The following is a 24,791-nucleotide window of genomic DNA, read 5'->3' on the forward strand; positions in this document are numbered from 1 at the left end:
AACACATCCATCACCATGGGGGCCTTCCCTGACTAATAGTAACACACAGATGTCAGGCCGCTCCACAAAAAACTCTCTTCTGGCCCCAGGGAACTCAAGAACACCTACATGTCACCCTGGCCGATATCGTATGAACCCAGTGCCTCAGCAGATTATCCTACGAAGATGTCGCCCAGCCCATTCTCTCACTCATGGAAGACACTTACACCACCAGAACCAACTTCCCCAATGCCATGAGGTATATAGCCGACTAGATGAAGACTAATTGTCTAAACTCAACATGGATAAGACAAAAGTGCTGCTTTTTGGGAACAACTCGTCCCCGTGCGACTACACTTGGTAGCCCGTGGAACTTGGACCCACCCCCTCTTCTACAGACCACACCCGCAACCTCGGAATCATTCTGGAAAGCAAATTCACCATGAAATGCCAGATCAATTCTGTTTCATATATCAGCTTTCACACCCTCCGCATGCTCCAAAAGATCTTCAGTTGGATCCCCGTCAACACCAGGAAAGCCATCACTCAAGCCCTTGTCACAAGCCACCTGGAAAACGGAAATGCACTCTACGCTGCAATCACCTCCCGACTCCTGATGAGACTCCAGATGATAAAGAACTCAGCGGCCAGAATGATCCTTGACCTCCCCAAGCAGACCCACATCACTTCTCCTACCTAATCGCCAAGCCTGGAATGATCTTCCCCTTCACCTTCGAACTTCACCCTCTCTCACCGACTTCAGAAAGTGACTCAAGACCTGGGTTTTCAAATGAACCAGTAAGACCTCAACACCTCGATTCACTTTACCTGCCTTTTCCAACATGTGTTCTGCATTACTGTATCATGGCAACTTTGTTTTTTGTATTTTTGAATAAAATACAATAAAATGGTTTCAAATCAAATTAAAGAAATAAAATGATTATTTATATTAAAAAAATATTGGTTAAATATGTTATAATTTGATTTCATTTGACATTAAATAAATGTATTTATACTTTAAACTATTTAAAATATTGTAATTTCACTTAACATTATTTCCTATGGGGTTAAGCTAAAGTCCCTACCTGCATTATTTTCCATTGGAAAGTGTTGTAGTACAAGTGGTCAGCCATGTATGGCACTTAACGTACTACTGTTTTTTGCAGTAGTACTTTAGTAGAGCAGATTGTGAATAACATTTTGTAACATGTTTAGTAGAAGCACAACATGTTCTATAAAATGTAGTTTAAGAATCAGGCCACAACGGTTTTTAAAACAGGACTTACAATTACATGAAAATGGAATCAGTAATAATTATTAGTTCACTACTTTTAAATACTTAATAATTAACTGAGTTGAGTCTGTTGAATCTATTCTGAGACTGTCTTGCAGTTTGCTGCGTAACCAATCATCTTTCAGACAACAGTTACCACCTACAATGCAATTTTAACTGCTTTACATCGAAAGATTATCAGAAGTAGGTCATGTGTCATTTCAATATCGCCCAAGCCAATGATGACTGAAAATATTTCTGACCAGCATTTCCGCAGAGCCAGGCAAATAGCATGCATTTGAACACTATTAACTACTCTATACATCTAGGGCATTTCCCTTAGAGGAACTGATTCCATATAACAACATGGGTGTTTATGCTATTGTAATGCACAGTGACAAGGGATAAGGATACATCGAGTAGTAGATTTAATAAAGTCAATATCAGAAAAAACATTTTAGGGTAAGAATAACGGCAAAAATATTTTAGTTGAAGATATTTGAAACCCCCTTGTTAGTTACATCTAGATATGCTTTCATTTGGTCAAAGATCTAAAAATAACCATTCTTAAAATAAAAACTCCCAACCTCAAAATATTTAGTTTTTGGCACATTCTAAAGAGTTATTAGTGGCATTTTTCAGGAATTTTAGGGTACCTCCAAAACCCACTGATACCTTCCCAATAGATCTCCCTGAAATATGAACACTGCTGCTGGGTGTAGTAAACCAAATGGTGTAGCAATGCACTTAACCAATTGGTCAGGTGTGTCAAGCAATATATAAATACAACAATAACTCAACATAATACAACAGAAGGAAATATTAGGAAACAACATTCTTGACTGATGAGAAAATGTTAGGTAATTCTTTATCTAAGTGAAGGACGGTTTCAGGTTACTCAGAGGATCAAGGTCTAACTGGAGGGGAAAAGAAGATACCATGAATCTAAGGGCATCAGCGACGGCATTGTTTCGGAAACTGGACTCGGCGGTCCGCTGCCATTATTAAAAAGCAACTGCCTTCGCGGTGGTCACAAAGTGTATATTTTCTATTGCAGCTTATGCTGCAGGCTGCAGCCTAAGCCGCAATAGAAAATATACACTTTTAAAACATCCCTTCATTAAGTGGCAGGCACCACATGTGGTGCCTGTCACATTGTGCAGGGATGATAAGGGTGGCACCATAGGGCCCGATTAACTTTCCACCTGACTTTTTATGACCGGTAAACCGCCATAAAAGGGCATGCAGAAAGGGACATTGTAACCCCTATGGCGGTGCATGAGCAGGCACCGCCTCTTTTGTAGGGATTACTGTCCCTCTGATGGTCCAATCGGAAAGCAGTGGACGGTCCCTATGCCTGCTGCCTCCGACCGCATGCATTGTAATTGTAATACAGCAGTCAGACCACAGCAGCAGATGTTAGTTGAACCGCAACCGACAAGCCATTGGTTGCGGTCCGACTGACATCAGTATGAGGGCTTTAGTATGGATCAAACATATACACAAGAGGAGAGGAAGTAAAAATAGTTATAGCAAGTGTGTTCAACAAAATCCATCTTTTTGACATGCTCTTTCCTTTTCCTTTTGCTCTGGACATCTGTTTTTTTTATCTCTACAGTGCTTACAGCCTGTTGATCTCGGGAAATATGGTCCAGGGTTCTGCGGGTCTGGGCCCAACGCTGAATCTGGGGTGCGATGACCATCAGGCTGAGCTTGGCAGGTTATCCTTCTTCAGTCAACACTCTTTTCGTTAATTCGGATTTCCATCCAGCAAATTAACAGAGAGTAATTTCGTAATTGGGAAGGATCATCAAACCATTTGACAAATCAAGAGAAATCGGGAGAAGCCAAGTGGTCTCGATGTACATAGACATGCCACTGTACCCTGCACAACTCAAAGCTAAAGCTTCAATGGAGTTCACTCCTTTGGAGAAACTCATGCAGACCTCAGACACAGAAACACGCTTAATCTCCAAAATCTTTACAAAGCACAGGGCCACAGAGGCAGTGCACAAATAGATCTTTCAGAATTCCTATGGAAAGGAATTATGCATCACATTAACTGATGGGGGTTGGGTGATTTCATAAAATACAGGAGTTACAGAGGCCATCAGCATTGACGCAATTGAAAATACTGTCCTTTTGGCATTACACTCCAACCAAACTCCAGGCCCTCAGTGCTAGGAGACCTAACATTTGCTGAAGGGGCTGCAGGGGGAGAAGATCATTATCCCACCCCTTGCAGCACTGTATCAAAATACATGGGTTCTGGAAAGGGATAATGAAAGACATTCATTGCATCACAGTCTTGAAGACTCCACCATCGGCCCCTAGTACTTTGCTGGTTTGAATGCCTTAAGTGAACTGGGGTTCCAGGAAAGCTGTCGAGAAAATGGTTCTATTGCTATTGCTGGTGTCCAAACAGATAGTTTTGAGCAGCCCTCCATCTGGGCATGACTGGTACTACAGGGTGTGGCAAATGCTGTGGATGGAGACGATATCCGAACAAGCCCTTGGTATACAATGGGTCTTGTGATTGGACTACTTTACAGACAACTTCATAACATGTACATGCGCAAGAACACTGAGGGCACACCAGATTGTCTTTGGAAGAGTGATGGAGCACAAGAGTAACAATGAAGAGATCCTTCTGCTCAGGATGGCGACCTGTCCCGACTGATCACTGTATCAAAAACTTCCTTGGACTGGTAAGCAAGGATTGCACGTTGTGGAGGGGGAGTTACTGCAGATTGGATTATTCTTGTTTGCTGTAAAATGCTAAATGGAAAGGGGCGACCACTCGGTCCCCCCGAACGTATGGTAGGGGGCCCGGATCCCCCCGGGAAACCATTTTGGGCGGGGGGCGTGTCACGGCTGGTATGCCCGAAGCGGCGTAGCCGGGGCGCGCCTTTTCCCGCCCAAGAGGGGTTGTCCTAGACACCTACACCGTTGGCCACGCCCCGTAGGCGTACCGGAGGAGGGTACACGCCCTCCTGAAGAGGAATAAAGAGAGCAGAAATCCGAAGAAGCATCCTCTTGTTCCTGTGCTTGGAAGGTGCACCCACTCGTTGCACGTGAGCCCTCGACGGAACAAGGAGCAATTTTGAGAACTTGTAATTTTTGTGTTTCTCTTTCAGGACTTCGAGCCTTAGGGTCCAGGACCGTGTTGAGCAACAGGGATCGAATATCCGTTAAACAATGCCCGGCATGAAGGCGGGAAAGAAGTCTGGGACTGATCAGATGCTTCGCATGCTGATAAAAGATATGGCGAGTATGAAGAAGCAGATGGCGGCAATAAACAATACGGGTAAACCGAAGAAGGTTATAGGCCCGGCATTGCCGGGAGTTGTCCCCGCGGGGAGGGGTAAAAGGGTCAGGAATAGGACGGCAGGGGAGGAGGTCCCGGTTCCCGAGTTACCCCCGGCAAGCCCGGTCATTCCAGTCGAGGCCCCGGTACCGATCCCAGACGCGGGTCAACCGATTCCGGTTGTTGTTACGCCCGCCAGCGAGGAGGACATGCCTCCCGAATTAGCCGCCCAGTTAGCCGCATGGCTTGGCAGAAAGACAGGGGGTGCTACGGCACCGGGCGACACGGCCGAAGAGGCCAAGTTACTAATGCAGCAGTTGCGGCAGTCACGAGATGCCGCGAAGGCGAATCTCCCTCTTGTCCCCCCACAGGTGACCTCGGAAGGACCGGCAGCTGGTGTCGAAAAAACGGCGGGAACAGCAATGGAGCCGGGTAAGCAAGCATTGCCAATGGCAAGGGAGGGGTCTTTGCCCTCAAGACGGGAGAAGGTGGTCCAGCATATACCGTTGGCCATGAAAGAATTGATATGGGCTGATAAGTACGTGAATATGTTTTCCCTGCTAACTGACCATCGCGAGATGGAGTATGTTAAGACACAGAAGGATTTGTGGCACCCGAGTGTATGGCAAGCAAAAATGGCGGGATTCAGGGTTGATGAGACAATCTCAAATTGGGCCAAGGCCTTTGCGATGTTTTCTGCAATTATTGGGGAACGTAAGCCCGAGGTTTTGCCCGAATTGTCTTGCTATCAGGCACGAATAATGGATTTTTATGAAACGTATGAGGGCGATGAATGGATGGGTTACGATATGAAATTTCGTAAGGCCAAGGAGTACGATTCATCTCTGACGTGGGATTGTCTCGACTCGATCTCTTGGCAGAAGCAGCTCCTGCCGGGCGCGACGAAGTCGTCCTCGCTTGGCAGGAATGGGTCGGGGCCTTCCTGCCATCAGCCTGTGGCGCCCTTTCGAGCGGGCCCCGCTGGCGACCAACAACCACGGAATAGTGGGAATGGGGGTAAGAAAGGGGTCTGTTGGAATTTTAACAGGGGCAAGTGCACAAGGCCACAAGGGACATGTAAGTTCAGACATGAGTGTGCAGGTTGCGGAAATTCTTCACACCCCGAGAGTTCGTGCAGAGCCAAGAATGGTGATACGGGGGGTAGAGGAGGGGCCAAACAGGTCTGAGGGGGACCATTGTGTACCGCTACCTACCCCCTTAGATATCATGGCAATGATCCCCTGGCTAAACGAATACCCTGATCATGTCTCCACTGGGGTGTTGAGGAACGGCTTCTTATATGGTTTCCACATCCCGGCGAGGGATTTTCGTGGGGAGTCACTTTGTAGAAACCAACTGTCGGCTCAGCATAATCCAGCGGTGGTTGAGAGGAAGATTGCAAAGGAGGTTGCCCTTGGCCGGGTTGCTGGCCCATATAGGCACCCGCCAGTAACTAATTTCATCTGTTCCCCGTTGGGAGTAGTTCCCAAGAAGGACCCGGGGGAATTTAGGCTGATCCATAACTTGTCTGCTCCGAGGGGTCTTTCGGTGAACGATGCGATTGACCCGGGAGTTTGTTCGGTGCGGTACGCATCCTTCGATGATGCCGTCGCCATGTTGAATCGCCTGGGGCCCGGAGCGCTGATGGCGAAGTCAGATATCGAGTCAGCGTTCCGGTTGCTCCCGGTACACCCACGTGATCAGCGTCTGTTAGGCTTTGTGTTCCAAGGAAGTTACTACATGGATAGATGTATGCCAATGGGTTGCTCCATCTCTTGTGCTTATTTTGAGAAATTCAGTTGTTTTCTGCAATGGGCGTTCACCAAAGCCACTGGCCATACCAAGGTTATGCATTACCTAGATGATTTTTTGATCTTGGGGGCAGCCGGCGACACACAATGTGCGCAGGCGTTACAGGAATTTTGCACTCTCATGAAGGGGTTCGGGGTACCATTGGCACCAGGTAAGACGGTTGGACCATCTACTTCACTCGAGTTTCTTGGAATTGAGCTCGATTCTGTGGAGGGATGTTTCCGTTTGCCGGTGGGGAAGGTAGCGAAGTTCAGGGCTTCCCTGGACCTGTGCATTAGCAAAGAGAAAGTTACTCTCCATCAGTTACAACAAGCAGTGGGCCAGCTTAACTTTGCCCTAAGAGTGATACCAATGGCCCGCCCCTTTTCCCGCTCTATTGCATAAGCCATGGTTGGTCTCAAGGAAGGACACCATCGCATGAGACTGTCTGCAGAGGTTCGCCAGGACATGCGCATATGGTTGGCATTTCTGGCGGATTTCAACGGTCGAGTGGTGTGGAACAAGCTGCCAGCGTCCTCGGACGAGCTGGGTTTGTGGACCGACTCGGCAGGGAGCGTGGGATTTGGCGCCATCTTTGGTAATCGATGGTCGGCGCAAACATGGCCGACGTGGTGGCACACCAGCGGTCTCACAGGTAACATTGGGTTTCTCGAGTTGTTCCCCATTTTTGTGGCTCTGAAGGCATGGCCGGATGAGTTCCGAGATCGCTCCGTGGTGTTTTGGTCCGATAATATGACTGTAGTTGAATGTATAAATAATCAGGCAGCACGCTGCAAGTGGATATTGAGATTACTGAAGGAAATTGTACTACTTTGCATGAGACTGAACCTACAATTCAGGGCGAAGCATGTGCCAGGTGTACTGAACCAGGCGGCTGATGCATTCTCTCGTTCACACATGCAGGCTTTCAGGGGTTATCTACCTTCCGCGGACCTAGCGGCAGCACCATTTCCCGAAGCACTATGGCTACTCGGTGCTCCGGATTACAAGACCTCGTGGCAGCAAGCTTAGACCCCAGGACAAGGAAGGCATACGAAGGAGCGTTTCGTTCCTATTGTGCATTTTTGGGTCCGGCAGGAGGGGACAATTGGGGTCAGGAGGAGTATGTCCTGAAGTTTCTAGTAGCACTGCACAGGGCAGGCCGATCAGCGCCTTGAGGGTCGTAGAGTAGACGAGAGGCGCCCGATTGGGTTAGAAAGGTTGTCCCTGCTGATGTCGATACTCCCCACGACTTGTTCCTCCCAGTTCGAGGCAGTGCTGTTCCGGGCCGCTTTCGCATTAGCGTTCCATGGGGCTGTGCGGGTGAGGAAGCTGGTTGCAAGAAATAAGAATGATGTGGAGGGGGGTCTGTGTCGGGATCACATTCTGATTAAGGGTGATTCAATGGTGGTCACAATAACCAGGTCCAAGACCGACCAGGGTGCTATGGGAGACAGTATTGTTGTCCAGCGCATGCGAGGGTCCCCCATGTGCCCGGTGAAGTGCGTTGAGGAATATTTGGCGCGAAGGGGGGATGCATGGGGGGGAAGCCTGCTAAGACACATCGACGCCACCCCACTGACGAGGTTTCAGTTTCAGAGGGTGATAACAATGGCAATCGCAGCGGCGGGCTTGGACCCGGGCGATTTTGGGACCCATTCCTTTAGGATAGGGGCTGCTACAGAGGCTACAGCCAGGGGTCAGAGTGTTGAGAAGGTGAAACAACTGGGACGATGGTCATCGAACTGTTATAAAAGGTATGTGCGGTTGCACATGTTGTGAAGTCAATGTTATGCACTCACGCTTCTTGTCTTCTGTTTGGTTTACAGTTTCACGAGCATACTATGCGGGGCGGACTGTGCAGTCGACCCGGCACCTGGGGACCAGCGGTCAGATCTCACCGGCTGAGAAAAGAGTGGTGTGGGTCGTGGGCCACTCATACGTGAGGCGGGCCGGGGACGTATTCAAAGCAGGTGACGTGACTCACGCAGCTGGGGAATACGGGTACAGGGTGACCTTCCACGGAAGGGGCGGGCTCTGTATTGACCAGTTTCAATGTTTTGTCGAGGAACTGTTAGGGCGGCAGAGGTCACCGCCATCTGTAATCATAGTACACATGGGGGGCAATGACTTGGTGACACTCGGTCGGCGAGTACTACTCGAGCGAGTTCTATCTACTGTTAGCTGGCTGGCGAGAAGGATCCCGGGGTGCACGATAGCATGGTCCCACATGATTCCCAGGAAGGTGTGGCGGGGGGCCTCTCTGTGGCAGCACTGAACCATTCAGTGAAAAAGGTCAATAACAAACTTGGTAGGTTGTTTCGCTCGGCGCAGTTGCATTGTATTCCGCATGGATGTATTCGGGGGGATCACATGTATCTCGATGATGGGGTCCATTTGTCCCGGGAGGGAAATGTCTTACTCATAGGAGACTTCATAGCATGTTAAGGGGTTTGTAAAAGCATGACCTTTATTAGGAGTTTGTGGGGGGGGCCGGATAGCCGGTCAACTATCCGGCCTGTGGCGGTAAGGTCATGATCGGTGAGCAGTAATTTCAAGGTCCCTAGAGGGGGGGCGCCACCCACTATGGTGGGATCGCCCGGGGGGAGGCGGCCATTGGCCCCTCACACGGGGAGGCGGCACCCACTAAGTATGGGTCGCCTAAGGGAAGGCGGTCATAGGCCCCTTCCAGGGGAGGAGGCGGCTGGATGCCCCTCCTACAAATTTCCCGGGGCCCGGGTAGCCGCGACGGCGGATGTGATAGACAGTGTGGGGTGGGAGGGGGGTCCACGCTACCTTCTTACAGACACCTCACACGTCCTCGGACGACCGTTAAGATGGCGTCGAGTTAAAATAGGGGGCCCCCGCAAAGACAAGGGAAATTGGAGTTGGCACAGAGGTACAGTCCTCTGTGCGCCCGCCCTCACATCGTGAGGGGGAGAGTTCTGGTAGTAGGGATCTGACACCGGTTGCGACCTTGCCGTTGGCCCGTAATGCTAGGATGTACAATTTTAATTTAGAAAGTATGCATTTGCAGGATGTTAGACTCGGCTAGGAAAATCTTTGTACTAGAGATTTGTTAAGGTTAGCCAAAGAACGTGTCTTCATCGAAATGTAATAAATGAAAATTGTACATGATATGAAACTGTTATTTTAATGTTTAATTTTGTTTCATATTTTAATAAATACGGCCGGGAGGGTAACTCCCTCCCGCCTTCCAAAAGTTCAGAACTGCGTCCGTCTTCCCATCCTTGGGGATTGTGTTGGGAGGGGGTGACAGGCATCCCGGCCATATGGAAAGGGGCGACCACTCGGTCCCCCGAACGTATGGTAGGGGGCCCATGATCCCCCCGGGAAACCATTTTGGGCAGGGGGCGTGTCACGGCTGGTATGCCCGAAGCGGCGTAGCCGGGGCGCGCTTTTCCCACCCAAGAGGGGTTGTCCTAGACACCTACACCGTTGGCCACGTCCCGTAGGCGTACCGGAGGAGGGTACACGCCCTCCCGAAGAGGAATAAAGAGAGCAGAAATCCGAAGAAGCATCCTCTTGTTCCTGTGCTTGGAAGCTGCACCCACTCGTTGCACGTGAGCCCTCGACGGAACAAGGAGCAATTTTGACCCACCCACCAGCCCCTTATGGCAACGTTAGTACTGCAATAAAGTGATTTGCTTTGATAACGTCTTTTTTCTCTTGGCTTAGTGGTTAATAAAATGTCAATGTTGGTACTGCAATAAAGTGATTTGCTTGATAACATCTTCTTCCTTGGTTTAGCGGATGATAACGGTCTAGTTTAATGATGTGATGAATGCATAGTAATATAGATAAATATTGCAATGTACAGTTAATTTTCTTCTTAGTTCGTAAACAAACGTCGTATTTATTTTTTGGTCGGGCGGTAAGGTCATGATCGGTGAGCAGTAATTTCAAGGTCCCTAGAGGGGGGGCGCCACCCAATATGGTGGGAGCGCCCGGGGGGAGGCGGCATTGGCCCCTCACACGGGGAGGCGGCACCTACTAAGTATGGGTCGCCTAAGGGAAGGCGGTCATAGGCCCCTTCCAGGGGAGGAGGCGGCTGGATGCCCCTCCTACGAATTTCCCGGGGCCCGGATATCCGCGACGGCGGATGTGATAGACAGTGTGGGGTGGGAGGGGGGTCCACGCTACCTTCTTACAGACACCTCACACGTCCTCGGACGACCGTTAAGATGGCGTAGAGTTAAAATAGGGGGCCCCCGCAAAGACAAGGGAAATTGGAGTTGGCACAGAGGTACAGTCCTCTGTGCGCCCGCCCTCACATCGTGAGGGGGAGAGTTCTGGTAGAAGGGATCTGACACCGGTTGCGACCTTGCCGTTGGCCCGTAATGCTAAGAATGTACAATTTTAATTTAGAAAGTATGCATTTGCAGGATGTTAGACTCGGCTAGGAAAACCTTTGTACTAGAGATTTGTTAAGGTTAGCCAAAGAACGTGTCTTCATCGAAATGTAATAAATGAAAATTGTACATGATATGAAACTGTTATTTTAATGTTTAATTTTGTTTCATATTTTAATAAATACGGCCGGGAGGGTAACTCCCTCCCGCCTTCCAAAAGTTCAGAACTGCGTCCGTCTTCCCATCCTTGGGGATTGTGTTGGGAGGGGGTGACAGGCATCCCGGCCATATGGAAAGGGGCGACCACTCGGTCCCCCCGAACGTATGGTAGGGGCCCGGATCCCCCCGGGACACCATTTTGGGCGGGGGGGGCGTGTCACGGCTGGTATGCCCGAAGCGGCGTAGCCGGGGCGCGCTTTTCCCGCCCAAGAGGGGTTGTCCTAGACACCTACACCGTTGGCCACGTCCCGTAGGCGTACCGGAGGAGGGTACACGCCCTCCCGAAGAGGAATAAAGAGAGCAGAAATCCGAAGAAGCATCCTCTTGTTCCTGTGCTTGGAAGCTGCACCCACTCGTTGCACGTGAGCCCTCGACGGAACAAGGAGCAATTTTGACCCACCCACCAGCCCCTTATGGCAACGTTAGTACTGCAATAAAGTGATTTGCTTTGATAACGTCTTTTTTCTCTTGGTTTAGTGGTTAATAAAATGTCAATGTTGGTACTGCAATAAAGTGATTTGCTTCATAACATCTTCTTCCTTGGTTTAGCGGATGATAACGGTCTAGTTTAATGATGTGATGAATGTATAGTAATATAGATAAATATTGCAATGTACAGTTAATTTTCTTCTTAGTTCGTAAACAAACGTCGTATTTATTTTTTGGGCGGGCGGTAAGGTCATGATCGGTGAGCAGTAATTTCAAGGTCCCTAGAGGGGGGGCGCCACCCAATATGGTGGGAGCGCCCGGGGGGAGGCGGCATTGGCCCCTCACACGGGGAGGCGGCACCTACTAAGTATGGGTCGCCTAAGGGAAGGCGGTCATAGGCCCCTTCCAGGGGAGGAGGCGGCTGGATGCCCCTCCTACGAATTTCCCGGGGCCCGGATATCCGCGACGGCGGATGTGATAGACAGTGTGGGGTGGGAGGGGGGTCCACGCTACCTTCTTACAGACACCTCACACGTCCTCGGACAACCGTTAAGATGGCGTCGAGTTAAAATAGGGGGCCCCCGCAAAGACAAGGGAAATTGGAGTTGGCACAGAGGTACAATCCTCTGTGCACCCGCCCTCACATCGTGAGGGGGAGAGTTCTGGTAGTAGGGATCTGACACCGGTTGCGACCTTGCCGTTGGCCCGTAATGCTAGGATGTACAATTTTAATTTAGAAAGTATGCATTTGCAGGATGTTAGACTCGGCTAGGAAAACCTTTGTACTAGAGATTTGTTAAGGTTAGCCAAAGAACGTGTCTTCATCGAAATGTAATAAATGAAAATTGTACATGATATGAAACTGTTATTTTAATGTTTAATTTTGTTTCATATTTTAATAAATACGGCCGGGAGGGTAACTCCCTCCCGCCTTCCAAAAGTTCATAACTGCGTCCGTCTTCCCATCCTTGGGGATTGTGTTGGGAGGGGGTGACATGCATCCCGGCCATATTAAAAACTGTTTGACATACTAAAAGGACAGGGCTTTGTATTATCAAACTGAAGTTGTGTGCCACTAGCAAGGCTTCTCTATGTGTGCCAGTCTCAGCTGCAGGGAGTACAGACATGGGAAGACAAGTGAAGATTTTTTATTTTTGATACCTACTTCTAAAAAAACATGATGCTAGATGGTATGTCTCTGCTGCAGAACATACCACTTGTTATACAAAATGTAACGTGACATTAAATCAGTTGCATTTGGCTAGAAACTGATATGAAAACCAATTTTGCAGTTACATTCGGCTAGAAACAGATATCAAACCCAATTTTGCAGCATCAATGTAACTTGGTCTAAAAAGACCAGGGGTCAAGTTACATTTCTGTTATTTATCATTACGATTGCAAACCTCGTAGAGTCTAGAAATGCTAACAATCTCCTAACTGTGGTTTTTCTAAATTAATTAATTAGTAATAACAACCAATAGCGCTAAAATATTTGAAATAATCGTTGAGTAAAAGCAATAGACCCCATTGGTGTTTTATCATGCAAAGGAAATTACCACTTGTGCTTTCTATTAGGGGTGGGAGGAATTCGCGAAATTGCGCAAAATCTCCGCAAGCATGCAGAACTTGCAGATTGCTAATCCTGCCCGTTCGCTATGTGCTTTTGCGTGTTCACAGGGAAATTTGCCTATAACTTGCCCATGCGGTCGCTAATGGGCGCGGCCATCTTGCTCGCGATGCGTATTTCCTGTTCCGGGTCGAATGACGTGCTCGCAATCGCAAACTCAGCGGGATAGCGCGACCGGTTACTAACAATCCAACAACTCGTGGCACAAGCGAACAGATAGGAAAACTCGTCGGCGAACACAGGTACCTGGTAAATCGCTACAGCGCGCGTGAGAAAGCATTTTTAAAGCGCAAACAAGAAAAAAAACGTTTGGCTACGGATTGCGAAAGTTTTTACATTTTTGCGCTCTCCGTGGGAATGCAAAAATGTCAAAATATCACAAATTCCGCGAGTGGAACAAAATTTACCGTCGAAGGCCTACTTTCTATATATTCTTTCTGAATGTATTGGCTTGTCCTCTGTAAATATTGCCACGCAACTTAAATTGTGCTCAATAAACAACAGTTTAGAAATGTAAAGCTTCATAGGCATTGTAATGAAACATTAAGCCACTTTTAGAATCATAGGGGCAGTTCACAAGCCCCTTGCGCCGCAATTGCGTCACTTTTTTTGATGCAACCCCTGCACAAACAATGCTATCAATTTACAATGCAACACATCTAGGGAGGTGCGTCATGTTGTAAATACCTGTGTCACATTATGCCTGTGCAAAGGTATACTGTATGCAGGGTGGGCGTTCCCACGGAAAAAGCCATGTAGAACTGACACAGTGAAATTTACAACATTTTACTGCGTCACTCAATGCTTTCAATGCATCAGACCAGGAGTAAGGAATGACGTAGTGCTTTTTGTATGGGACTCACCTATCTGTAGTGGTAGATTGCTGGAGTTGCGTCACTTTCATGAGCAACAGCAGCAATGCGTCATTTTTGTGCCAACAGATGCATCAGTATTTCTGTTGTATATGTTATTCCTTGCGCAATGGAGAACTGTACTGTAAATACAGTGCATCCATGGTGGCGCAAGGACATTTGGCACTGGCGCAAGGACACTGACGCATCTATGCTGATGCGTCAGTTCCTTGTAAATCTGCCAATAGTGCTTTCAAAACCCATTTATTTGCTTTCCTCCACGTGTGAATGTACGTTTGATTTTTCACCCTTGTTTTGTTTCTGCTTTCACATCTCTAAATCCAACTGAAAGTGCCCTGGTGTTTTTTTCTATATGTACTGCAGGAAGAGAGATGATAACTCCTCTGTGTCTCATGCAAAGGCAGTCAGTGAGCACTTAAATGATGGAAAGCTGCTTTACTGGTTAGAAAGGAACCAATCACGTAATTCGTCATTTTATAACGGTTCAAACATTAAGATAAAAAGACTTACTTTCTGTTTCACTTCAATAATTCGTCTTTCAAGGTCCGATGGAATCATCTTCCCCCTGTTGAGATGGAAAAAAAGATTTGGGGATTATTTGTAAGTGATAGTCTTACAAAAATGAATATGCTGTCACACGACAGGTTCTTTCGCTAGGGGTTAATATTTGCACCTATTTAAAAGTTTACTAAATTACCAAATACACAGCAGAATAACAGCAATCAACACTTTTGTTTTTTTAGTTTATTATCTGAACTCTCAGTTTTAAGCCACAAGAAAAAAAAAGAAAGAAAAAAAAGGAAGAAAACTGAGAGACAGAGTGCTTTTATACTCATCCCAATATCAGCTTAGATGCACATCCTTTTTTAAAGGTGTGAGGAATAAAGATATGCATAAACAGATGCAGTTTGATGCCAGATAAAGAGAGTGTTTTGAATCTAACATTTCTATCTCTGTTACAATATTGCCATCTCGACATAATGTAACACCATACCCAGAGCCTGTTTTTACATTGTAACGCCGATGTGTAAATTACGGATTTTTATTTAAATCTGTCACTTTTCTTGCTAGAAAGTGAAGAATGTATTCGCCACTCGAGCAGAGAAGAAACCTTCCCCTAGACGTCCTCTGACAAACGTTGCCTCATCCAAGCGAACTACAAGGAAAGGTATAAATGGTTGAAGACATTACTGTGTTTTTGAAGGTTTATATAGCGCAAACTCATCAGATCGCTTTACGAAGGGTTGGATTGGGATTAAAAATCGGCCCGGGCACGCTAAAAAAAAGTGGCCCACATTTGCATATTGTCTTTCGACAAAACACTGCTTTGGCGACCGGGGTGGGGGGGGGAGAGGGGTTTGTTGAAAAAAACTGGCCGTAGTGGGGACCAGGCAATCACCCGGTGCACCACACGGGTGGGGGCTGGTTTTGGGCCCCTGGGGGCCGTTTTTGTTACAGGGCCGTTTTTTGCAGCATAGCTACAAAATTGTCCCTGCAACAAAATCGGCAGAAAACCGGCCCTGGCAAAGAACTCAGCGGCACCCCTAACCCCCTGTGGGGGACGGGGGGGCCGAGCACTTTGCCAGGGCCGGTTTTGGTTGCCAGTCTGGCTCTGAAAAAAATGCAGGGATTAGTTTACACTGGTGAAACACAGCAGAAAACAAGTGAGGCCACTTTTGCTCAGGCCCCCTGCCCCACTCAATATTCATATATATATATATATATATATATATATATATATATATATTCATATATATATATATATATATATATATATATATATATATATATATATATATATATATATATATATATATATATATATATTTTTGGGCCAGCCCAGAAGAGAAAGGGAGTGACACCTCTGCCCGATGATAAAAGGGAGGTAATGGGCGCCCATCTGCCTCCAGAAAGGCAACTCAGGCCCACTGGACCACTGGCGGCATCGAATAATGCAGAAATCGCCCAAAGCCGCCCCCCATGCTGCTCAAAAAAGCAGCCCACAACTGGAATTCGGTTAGCGGCCCCTCGGGCATTGCCCAAGTGCCCGCATTACCAATCCCATGCTGGCTTTATGTGAGCACCAGTTGCGCAACAAACAGATACTTCCATTTTGGTAGGCACGGGGAGATTAAATGATTTGCCCAGAATCACAGGATGTTGAGTGTCCCTGCTGAGATCTGAACCTGATTTCCCAGCTTCAAAGTCCACTGCTCTTGCCATTAGGCCAAGCCATTGATGGGACACCAACATCCTAAAGGTTGTGGGATTCATCAGCAAAGTTGAAGCTGTCTATGAGGGGCGATTCCATGAAGGGACTGCCATCTGCAGGAAACAGGGGTCCTAGACAGCAGTCCAGCAGATTGCACTTTTCACCACAGCCATTTTTGTGGGTTGAACTTCGATCAACCTGTTATATCTGTTCAGTGGGGTTTAGCAAACACACTGATTGCCATTGGTTACTATCTGTGGCATTCAGAAATGCTAGCTTCTTATTGGTACATTTGTGTGAATGCCCCTCTTTTGCGTGCTTCATTCCGTCCCTGGCGATTTCTTTCAGAGAACGTTTTGTTTGACCATCACACTGTACAGCGTGTGATGGCTCCTCCAGCTTTTTTTTCTTTCAATTATCGTGTCAAATACGGCTTTCTTTATATGCATCTCGCCGTATTGAAATTTTTTTGGGGACAGTGCTCGAAGCGGGCGATGTGTTAAACACATCTGCTGGCGCTATTGTTCCCCCTCACTCCACCATGTATGTATGTATAGGCATTTATATAGCGCACTACTTACCCGGAGGGTCCCAAGGCGCTTCGACCGCTGCGAAACCCTTCCTGGCTTCCCTGAGAGATGGTCCCTTAATGGGTATCTCCAGGGTGAGACCAGGCATCCCCGGCGGTCTGGTGGGGCCGTTAGTGAAGATGAGGCAAGCTAATGCCCAGAGTTGCCGAGTGTGAACGCTGATCAGAGTGGGCACCGAGGCGAGAGAATTATCGAGTCCGTTAGACCCTGGTCCAGAAACCTGCCGCGCCGGGAATCGAACCCTGGTCCCGGGCCGTCCTCTGCTCTCGGGTCTGCCGCCTCTAACCAGTGAGCCTCCTCCGTTAATCCCTCCTCCGTTAATGCCCTTTGTGTGTCTTGCTTTTTCCCACTGGACGCAGTGTCCGCTTTATAGTGTTTGCATTTTTTAAATTATTTTCTGTATTGGGGCAGCCCTCTCAATCTCAGCCTCTGCAGCACACACAGCGCTACGTAAACACCGGCTGCAGCCAGGGCTCCTTCCCCCACACCCCGCCTTCGTCACTTTCACGCTCGCAGCCTCTTGGACGAGGGGGGGAGGAAGGGTCAGCAAACTTCGCTGGGGCACAGGTAAGGTAAGCAATCCCAATATAATAACTCAAAATGGGATGGGAAAGGTGTGTCTTTGTTTAAATGCCAGTAGCTTGTGATATAGAACAGCTCTTCAGGTATGTTTCTCTTCATTAGCGTGCCGACTGCTTCCACTTCTTACATTTTATTAGTAAGCGTGACTGGTGCCCAAGTGTCTTTCTTTAGTTCATGGAGCGGCTGTGGGGCTAGTTTAATTTTTTACGTAACTTTTTGAATTAATTAACTTGGAGAGGCGACCAATATTCTGGTTTAATTTCTCTTAATTGACTCTGCATCGAGTACAAACGAGCAGCTTTCTGACCACTGCACAATGTGCTTTTGAAGTGTTAAAACATCTGAGAATAATTTCCTCAGCACAGCATCCGTGGGCGTCTTGTTTGTCTCTGCCTATTTCAAGCTCTGGTCGGTGCAAAGTAGCCAACCCGGGACAGTTTCAGGTAAGTGCAACTGGATGACATTGTTTAAACTATGCTTTGTAAATACGTGGCATGGTGCCTTTGAGATTTGAGTTCACGTCTATTGAGTATTCCCCTGTTTCAGCAAGGTACACTTTAATTAGCATTTTTTACTTGGAGAGGCGAGAGATGTACTGTACTTTTCTGTTTCGAGTATTTTATTTATTAACCCCTTGCATCATCCGACGACACGGTGGGCGTGTGCGGAGGACGGCTAGGGGCCGTCCGAATCCCGCCCACTATTTAAATTGCCCGCACAGCACAAAAATGTGCGCAGCATGCAAGAGGTTAAAATGCGACAAGGCTTTCTTATGTGCATTGGCTACCGAAAAACATCTAAGAAATAGGAGACAGTAAAACAACAAGGCATGGGAGAGAGGGATTTTCCTTGTGACAACGTTGTTCATGCACTCTAATGGAAAAACAATCTGTTCTTCAGCCCATACCCAGCATAGTCAGTTGCCCTGGTAATGGGCATTTCAGAGATGGCTATATTTAAGAACAGCATTTTGAACTTCTGTGCTTTAATTACAGTCTACACCGCAAAGAAAATAACCTACTGGATTTCGGATATAGGTGAAAAGTAATTCACATTTTTTCGGGGGCAAATGAAGTAGTCCATGGTTTAGAATCAGATTCTCTCTAAGAAATCGCTTGGCACACTCTGTTGCCTAGTGACTAAGATGCTGCATTGGTGTGAGCCTTGAAGCACTGACTTTGCATTTGTAGCACAATTTTAAAGGTGTATACAGTTCATATTCAACGGCTGAGGTAGAGTTGTCACCCCAGATAAATAAAATGGTAGTTGCTATTATGCTATATTTAGCATTTAGCAGGTAAGATACCTCGGTTTACTAGTCGCCATAGGGGTGGGGTCTAAGCTGCCAGTAAGTGAGGTTGGGGGCAAGGGGGTTGGTAGAGTGATAATTCTCTCTGCATGCAGACTGCCTTCTACCTAAAAGGGCACGGACACAATACATTCTTTTCCTTGGCTTTGTTGTGATCGTATCTAGGACCCTAATTAAATATTACCAATTTATGCCCTTATGTGGTTATAACAAATCATACCCTTATGTGGTTATAACAAATCATACCCTTTTAAAGGCATAAGAATCAAATCCATATTTAGTAATAGCCAATGCAAACCAAATACGGCAAGGCTACTTCCTTAGACTCCTAGAAAGTACAACGAGTTCTTTCAACAAACCTAACCTCCAGCAACCTGGGAATTCCCCATGCTTTTGTTTTGATTTGTCCTAGAACTCCTGGGAGCACTGAAAGAACGGGCAGTTCTTAGTGACATCTTTTATTGACGTCTTATGTCCAACCTTACGTCAAAAAAGGCACCTTCCAGGTATAAATATACCAGCGTTTGCCTTAAGCAACACACGGTGGTTTGGAGCAGAGCGGCTATCTACTTATCCGAAGCCCAGCTGATGCGAGTGCCGAAGGAAGCCGTCCCTCCCATTTGACGCACTGAGAAAGATGCTGTCTTCTTCTCCTGCCGAGAAAATCCAGCTCCAGTGTTTCCAGTAACCCTTGCGGGTCACTGGGAGATCGAGTCCTGAGAGCGAGATACAAGACCTCCGTCATTCTAAAACCGAGGTATGGAGATGATTAGATCGTTAGAGAATTCTTGAGTCTGATTCTTGGCAAAAACTAACTTAATTTAAACTGCAGCTCACTTACTCCTTCCCACGTACTAGGCTTAGGTTAGGTACATCGGGGTAGGCGTACCTTAGAAGCACCAGTTAAGTACGTTTAGTCAAACTTTTATCATTGTATGTAACTGTATATATTTTATACCTTTTAATTATCATATGGCTCAGAAACCATATCAATGCTTTTACAGTATTATTTCATAATACTCCTTTTACTGTACGCACTTTACTTTATAACAAGTATTGCAATTGTGGCAATTCATTTCTCTTGCATGAGAAAGAAGACTGCTCAATAAATAACACCTTTTATTGAAAACGCCTGTCTCTCTATTTCTCTGCACTCTGGTGAAACTAAGTATGCACGATTGCCTGAGTGAAATAGCTATCTATTGTTTTCACACGACTCTGGAGATATACTCCTTATTCTGGGGGAGCAAAGTTGTCATGTTTATGCGGTTGTCAGAAGCTGAATACCTTCTTGTCTAATCAGGGAAGTTCACTCCTCCCTGTTCATTCGAGAAAGTTTCTAGTGACCTCTGTGCTAGCTGGCAAACCTAAATTAGGTCTAACATATTCAATAGAGACCTAGTCGACTTCAGTCCTACGTCTAAACTATTGTTTATGTTGTTCCAATGCGCAAAGCCTATTGGGAAAATAGGAACTACACTACAGCTTCAAAAGCCACAAAGCTTGAGCCAGCTTCGCAGACTGAAACATCTTCATAGTGTGCTCTCTGCTTTTTAGGCAACACGGAGTGTGGAGCTGAGCACCAGAGTGACGTGAGAGTGAGCGAGAAAGCCCAAAGACAATGCAATGGAAGATAGGAAGCAGAAGAACAGACGCGTCATGCAGAGCTTGACAAATGTTTACCCACTGCCACACTGAAACAGTCACATGCTCTCCCATCTGGGAACATAAATTCTTACAAGGACAGCTGTCAAGAATTCCAGGTGCTCTGCCCCTAATGAAAGAAGTACACTGAGCTCACATTGTGCACACTTTTACGCAAGTCTATTTTCTACGTTAACAGCTAAGGCCAGATGAGCAGTCTAGTGTTTCCTCTGCTCTCTGTCTGTGGTGACCTATTTGGCTCCTCTCCCCACCAATAGCACCAGAGCCAGCCCTCTCCACCATAGAGGAGTTTCAACTGTTCCAGCTCGGTAAGGTGGGGACGGGGTCCCCAAGGAGACCCCTGCTGCAGTTTTCCTGGCTCAGCAGAAGAGCATGATGGCAGGTATCAACAACAAGGGCTTCAGCTTGGAGATATGCCTAACTCCTTGACTGTCCATCTTCACACCCTTACTCCATATCCTATCCTGAGATCCTAAGATCCCTTTGCAATTCCATAACCAGTAAACCTTCCTTGTACTGCCTACTAGTCCCTTCTCACCGATATCCACTCACCGCACATCTTGCTTCTCCCCTTTCAAATAACCTCCTGACCCTCCGGTCCACCCTAATCACTGATTCTTACAATCCACTCACCTGCTCCCACAATCCAGAACTCCTCCGCTAAAATACCCAGGCCAATAATGCAACCCTTCCTTGTCTTTTATTTTAACCTCTCTCTACCCAAGAACATACCTGGTCACCAGCATATAATGCAGTATTTTTTTCACAGCTCGGTTATTCCTACTGCTTCCCCTACAAGATCTTTCCAAGTTATCAGAGGGTGTCTTCCAGAAATGCATTGCCACTACATGTGCCTCCCATAAAATCACATCCAAGCCAGCATGCCACAAACTTAAAAAAGGACATTGTAATTTACAATGCCAATAGCTCAAACTCAAACAAATGCGAAACCAATTTGCATTGTAAATGCTTGTTTTACATTATACTCGCTGTCCCAGTCACTCCATCCAAATGTGGACCAAAGATTCGATGTGAAGTAGTGGAGCTAATTCATTGAAATCATAGTGGTTGTAGCACAGACATACTATGACATTTAAACTGCGCTATCACAGGAATTGAAAAGTAACAGTCCTTGACACCACAGAACAGTTTACCCTGATGATGTCACAGCGGGCGGCATTATTCATAGTCACATAATGCAATCACTGAAAATGACACAACTGAGGCGATTAAACAAACCTATTATAAGTATGATTTTTTTTATGAAGTACATTACATGTGATCTTTGTTGAACTCAAGAAATAACTTGATTACTGCCATGGAAGAGAACTGCGATGATGTGTAAGGACCACTGCTGCCAGTGGCCAGGGTCACAGATCAGATCCAGCTATCATATGCCTGTTAGAGCTTTATTTCAGCAGTTCCATATTCAAATGTCTGGAAAGGCCATCATATGCTGGAGAAAGCTATCAGAAGCTCAAGTAAAAACTCCTTGGGCCAAACTCCGACATCATATGCCTGTGTGCCGTCATCATTTATTTATTTATTTATTTTTGATATTTGTAAAGCGCATGCAATGGCCCGTGGGCGTCTCGGCGCTAAGTATCTGAATATTTACCCTGAGGAAACTATGGATGATTTATTGATTAAAGAGCCAGGTCTTAAGTTGTTTACGAAAAGACCATAAAGATGGACTGGCTTTAATCATTGGTGGCAGAGTGTTCAACAACTTGGGGGCTGATACCAGGAATCTTCTATCGCCCCATGAGACCGTTTTTGTGCGGGGTATAACAAGATCTCCCGAACAAGATGAACGTAATGTTCTGAGCGGACGATAAGGAATCAGATTGCGGATGAGATGTGCTGGTCCTTGGTTATGCAACGCTTTATACACAATGCACAGGGTCTTGAACTTTATCCTGTTTTTAATGGATAACCAATGCAGCTCTTGGATGGTTTTAGAGGCAGAGTGATGTTTAGGGATATTTCCCAAAAGCCTCGCAGCAGAGTTTTGTATTGTTTGCAATTTATTCAAGACTCCTTCCTGTGCATTGAGGAACAGGGCATTGCAATAGTCCAAGGTGGACAGCACAAGAGAGGTGACAAGAGTTTTACCAGCTTTAGCCGGTAGAAAAGGGAGGATTTTTTTGATAAGCTTCAGTTTGTAAAAAGCTGAAGAGGTAATCTGGTTGGCATGTGGGTGGAACGTGAGGCGGTCATCAAAGATGACTCCCAGATTCCTTACTTTGCTGACAGGTTCGGGGGGAGAGCCTAAGGAGGAAGGCCACCAATTGGATGACCACTCAGGTGTTAGTTGTCCAAAGATGACTACCTCTGTTTTATCTGAGTTTAACTTTAGACAATTGGAGGCCATCCAACTCCCTATAGCCATCATGCCAGCCCTGAGGTCATCTGCCACTTTATAGCCATTGTTCTTGATGGCTAGAACCAGCTGGGTGTCATCTGCGTAGGACGTAAGGCTCTTCCCATAAGCCCGAATGACATTGGCTAAGCCCGACACGTAGATGTTAAAAAGTGTCGGCTTAGGGATGAGCCTTGAGGTACTCCACATGGCAGTGACATGGTGGACGAATGAAATGGTCCCGTTGTAACTACCTGAGTTCTATCAGCCAAAAAGGAGGCCAGAAGTTTGCTGGCAGTCCCTTGTACACCCAGGCCCTCGACACGGTCAATCAGGGTGGTATGATCGACCGTGTCGAAGGCTGCAGATAGATCAAGTAGTATCAGAACTGCTGTACCCCCAGTGTCACGGATGAGTCTGATGTCATCAGCTGCTTTAATCAGGGCTGTCTCCGTCCCATGACACTGGCGGAACCCAAACTGAGTTTCATCAAGTAGCTGGTGTTGTTCCAAAAAAGCGGAAAGTTGTTTATTCATAGCTTTTTTGGCTATTTTGGCCAGAACCGGTAAGTTGGCTATAGGTCGGTAGCTTTTAGGTTCGTCCTTATCCAAATGTGATTTCTTTAACAGAGGTTTTATAATGGTTTTTTTTAAACTTTCAGGGTAGATACCTGTTTTAAACATGGCATTGCATATGGAGGATATGGCCGGGGTAATCTCATCTAAGACTGGCAGTAGGACTTTGAAAGGACAAGGGTCAAGTGCTGAACCTGATCTGATGGTAGTAATTATGTCCATAGCCTGAGCTTCTGAAATTTCAGCAAATTGAGTGAGCGTGGGACCAGTAAGTGTATTAAGTGTGCTCTCGGAAGAGTTTTTAATTTTGGTGGCAAATGCAGAATATATATCATTAACTTTGCTAAAGAAAAAATTGGCCAATGTGTCACAGAGAAGTTGAGATGGGGGTGGGGTCAGATTGGGGGAGTGACCGGCTAGCTGTTTTGCTGTCTCATACAAAATTTTATGAGAGTTTTTTGCAATTTCTATTTTGTGACTAAAAAATGATTTCTTGGCTTCATCAATCATCTGTTTGTATTTGGCTACTGTTTCCTTATATTTGGTTTTAGCCTCTTCGGCATAATCTTTCCGCCAAAGCCTTTCTTTCTGCCTGCATTGTTGTTTCTGCTGTCTTAAGGCAGCTGAGTACCAAGGGGCTGAGGGAGTAGATCTATTACGGGATATTTGCTTAGTGGGAACCAGCGAGGATGCAGCTGCATCAACCCAGTCATAGAATTGAGAGGTGGCTGTGTTTGGGTCTTTTGAAAAGGAAGGCATGGAGGCTACTAAAGAGGTTTTAAAGTTGGAGCTGTCTATATCGTTCCATGCCTTGAAGGTTTGATTTGTATTGATGGGTTTCGGGGGGACAGCTAATTGGTGAGGGTTGAGTGATGCCATGATAACATAATGGTCTGACCAAGTGACCGGAAAGGTTTGTGTTACATAGAGGTCATTGGAATTGGAAAAGATGCCATCCAGAGTGTGGCCCCTATCATGCGTAGGAGATTTTACCATAAGAGATAGACCAAAAGTAGTCATATCCTCAAGGAACATAGCAGTGTCCTTATCTTCAGGTTTATCAAAATGGAAATTAAAATCTCCAAGGACAGTAAAAGAGCTGTCAAGAGCGCATGATTCCAAGATGGATCTTAGCTCAGTGATAAATCCTGTTCTTGATCCCGGGGGACGGTACAGAAGGATCCCTTTGAAATTATCAGAGGGGGTCAGTTTGACAGAGAATTGCAAAGCTTCACATGATGGCAAGGGGCAGGTACAGCCTCAAACATCAGAAACAACCTCAAAAGTAAGGTACAGTTTTTAATGTTAGATACAACCTCTTCATCCAGGTAAGTGCTACCATCATATTCTAATCACATCTTCACAAAACCAGATGACACCATCCTAGGTCGACATATCTCCATCATGTGGTTATTTAACTCTCTTGGTACAGGCATCGTAGAAAGGTACAGCCTCAAATGTCAAGAACCACTTAAACTGAAAATGCAAGTGACAGCTTCAAATGTGCAAACATATCCAGTGTGATGATATGCCAAATTTAGCATTCGGTAATTACGTAAAGCCATCATAAGCCCAGGAACAGCTATTATATATTCTGGTAGGAGCATCATGTACCCAGGTGCT

At 46.4% G+C, this 24,791-nt stretch overlaps 1 protein-coding gene across 1 annotated transcript in view; it reads right to left on the reverse strand.

Annotated features, from left to right (window-relative positions):
- Nucleotides 1–24,791, reverse strand: part of GAD2 (glutamate decarboxylase 2) — a 583,816-nt gene that overhangs the window by 194,388 nt on the left and 364,637 nt on the right. The window contains exon 9 of the mRNA XM_086941658.1: nucleotides 14,384–14,438. Within this exon, the coding sequence (XP_086797784.1) occupies nucleotides 14,384–14,438 (55 nt within the window). The remainder of the gene's footprint in view (nucleotides 1–14,383; nucleotides 14,439–24,791) is intronic.

Source organism: Lissotriton vulgaris, chromosome 10 (assembly GCF_964263255.1).
Source record: "Lissotriton vulgaris chromosome 10, aLisVul1.2, whole genome shotgun sequence".
In the NCBI taxonomy this organism is placed as follows: Eukaryota; Metazoa; Chordata; class Amphibia; order Caudata; family Salamandridae; genus Lissotriton; species Lissotriton vulgaris.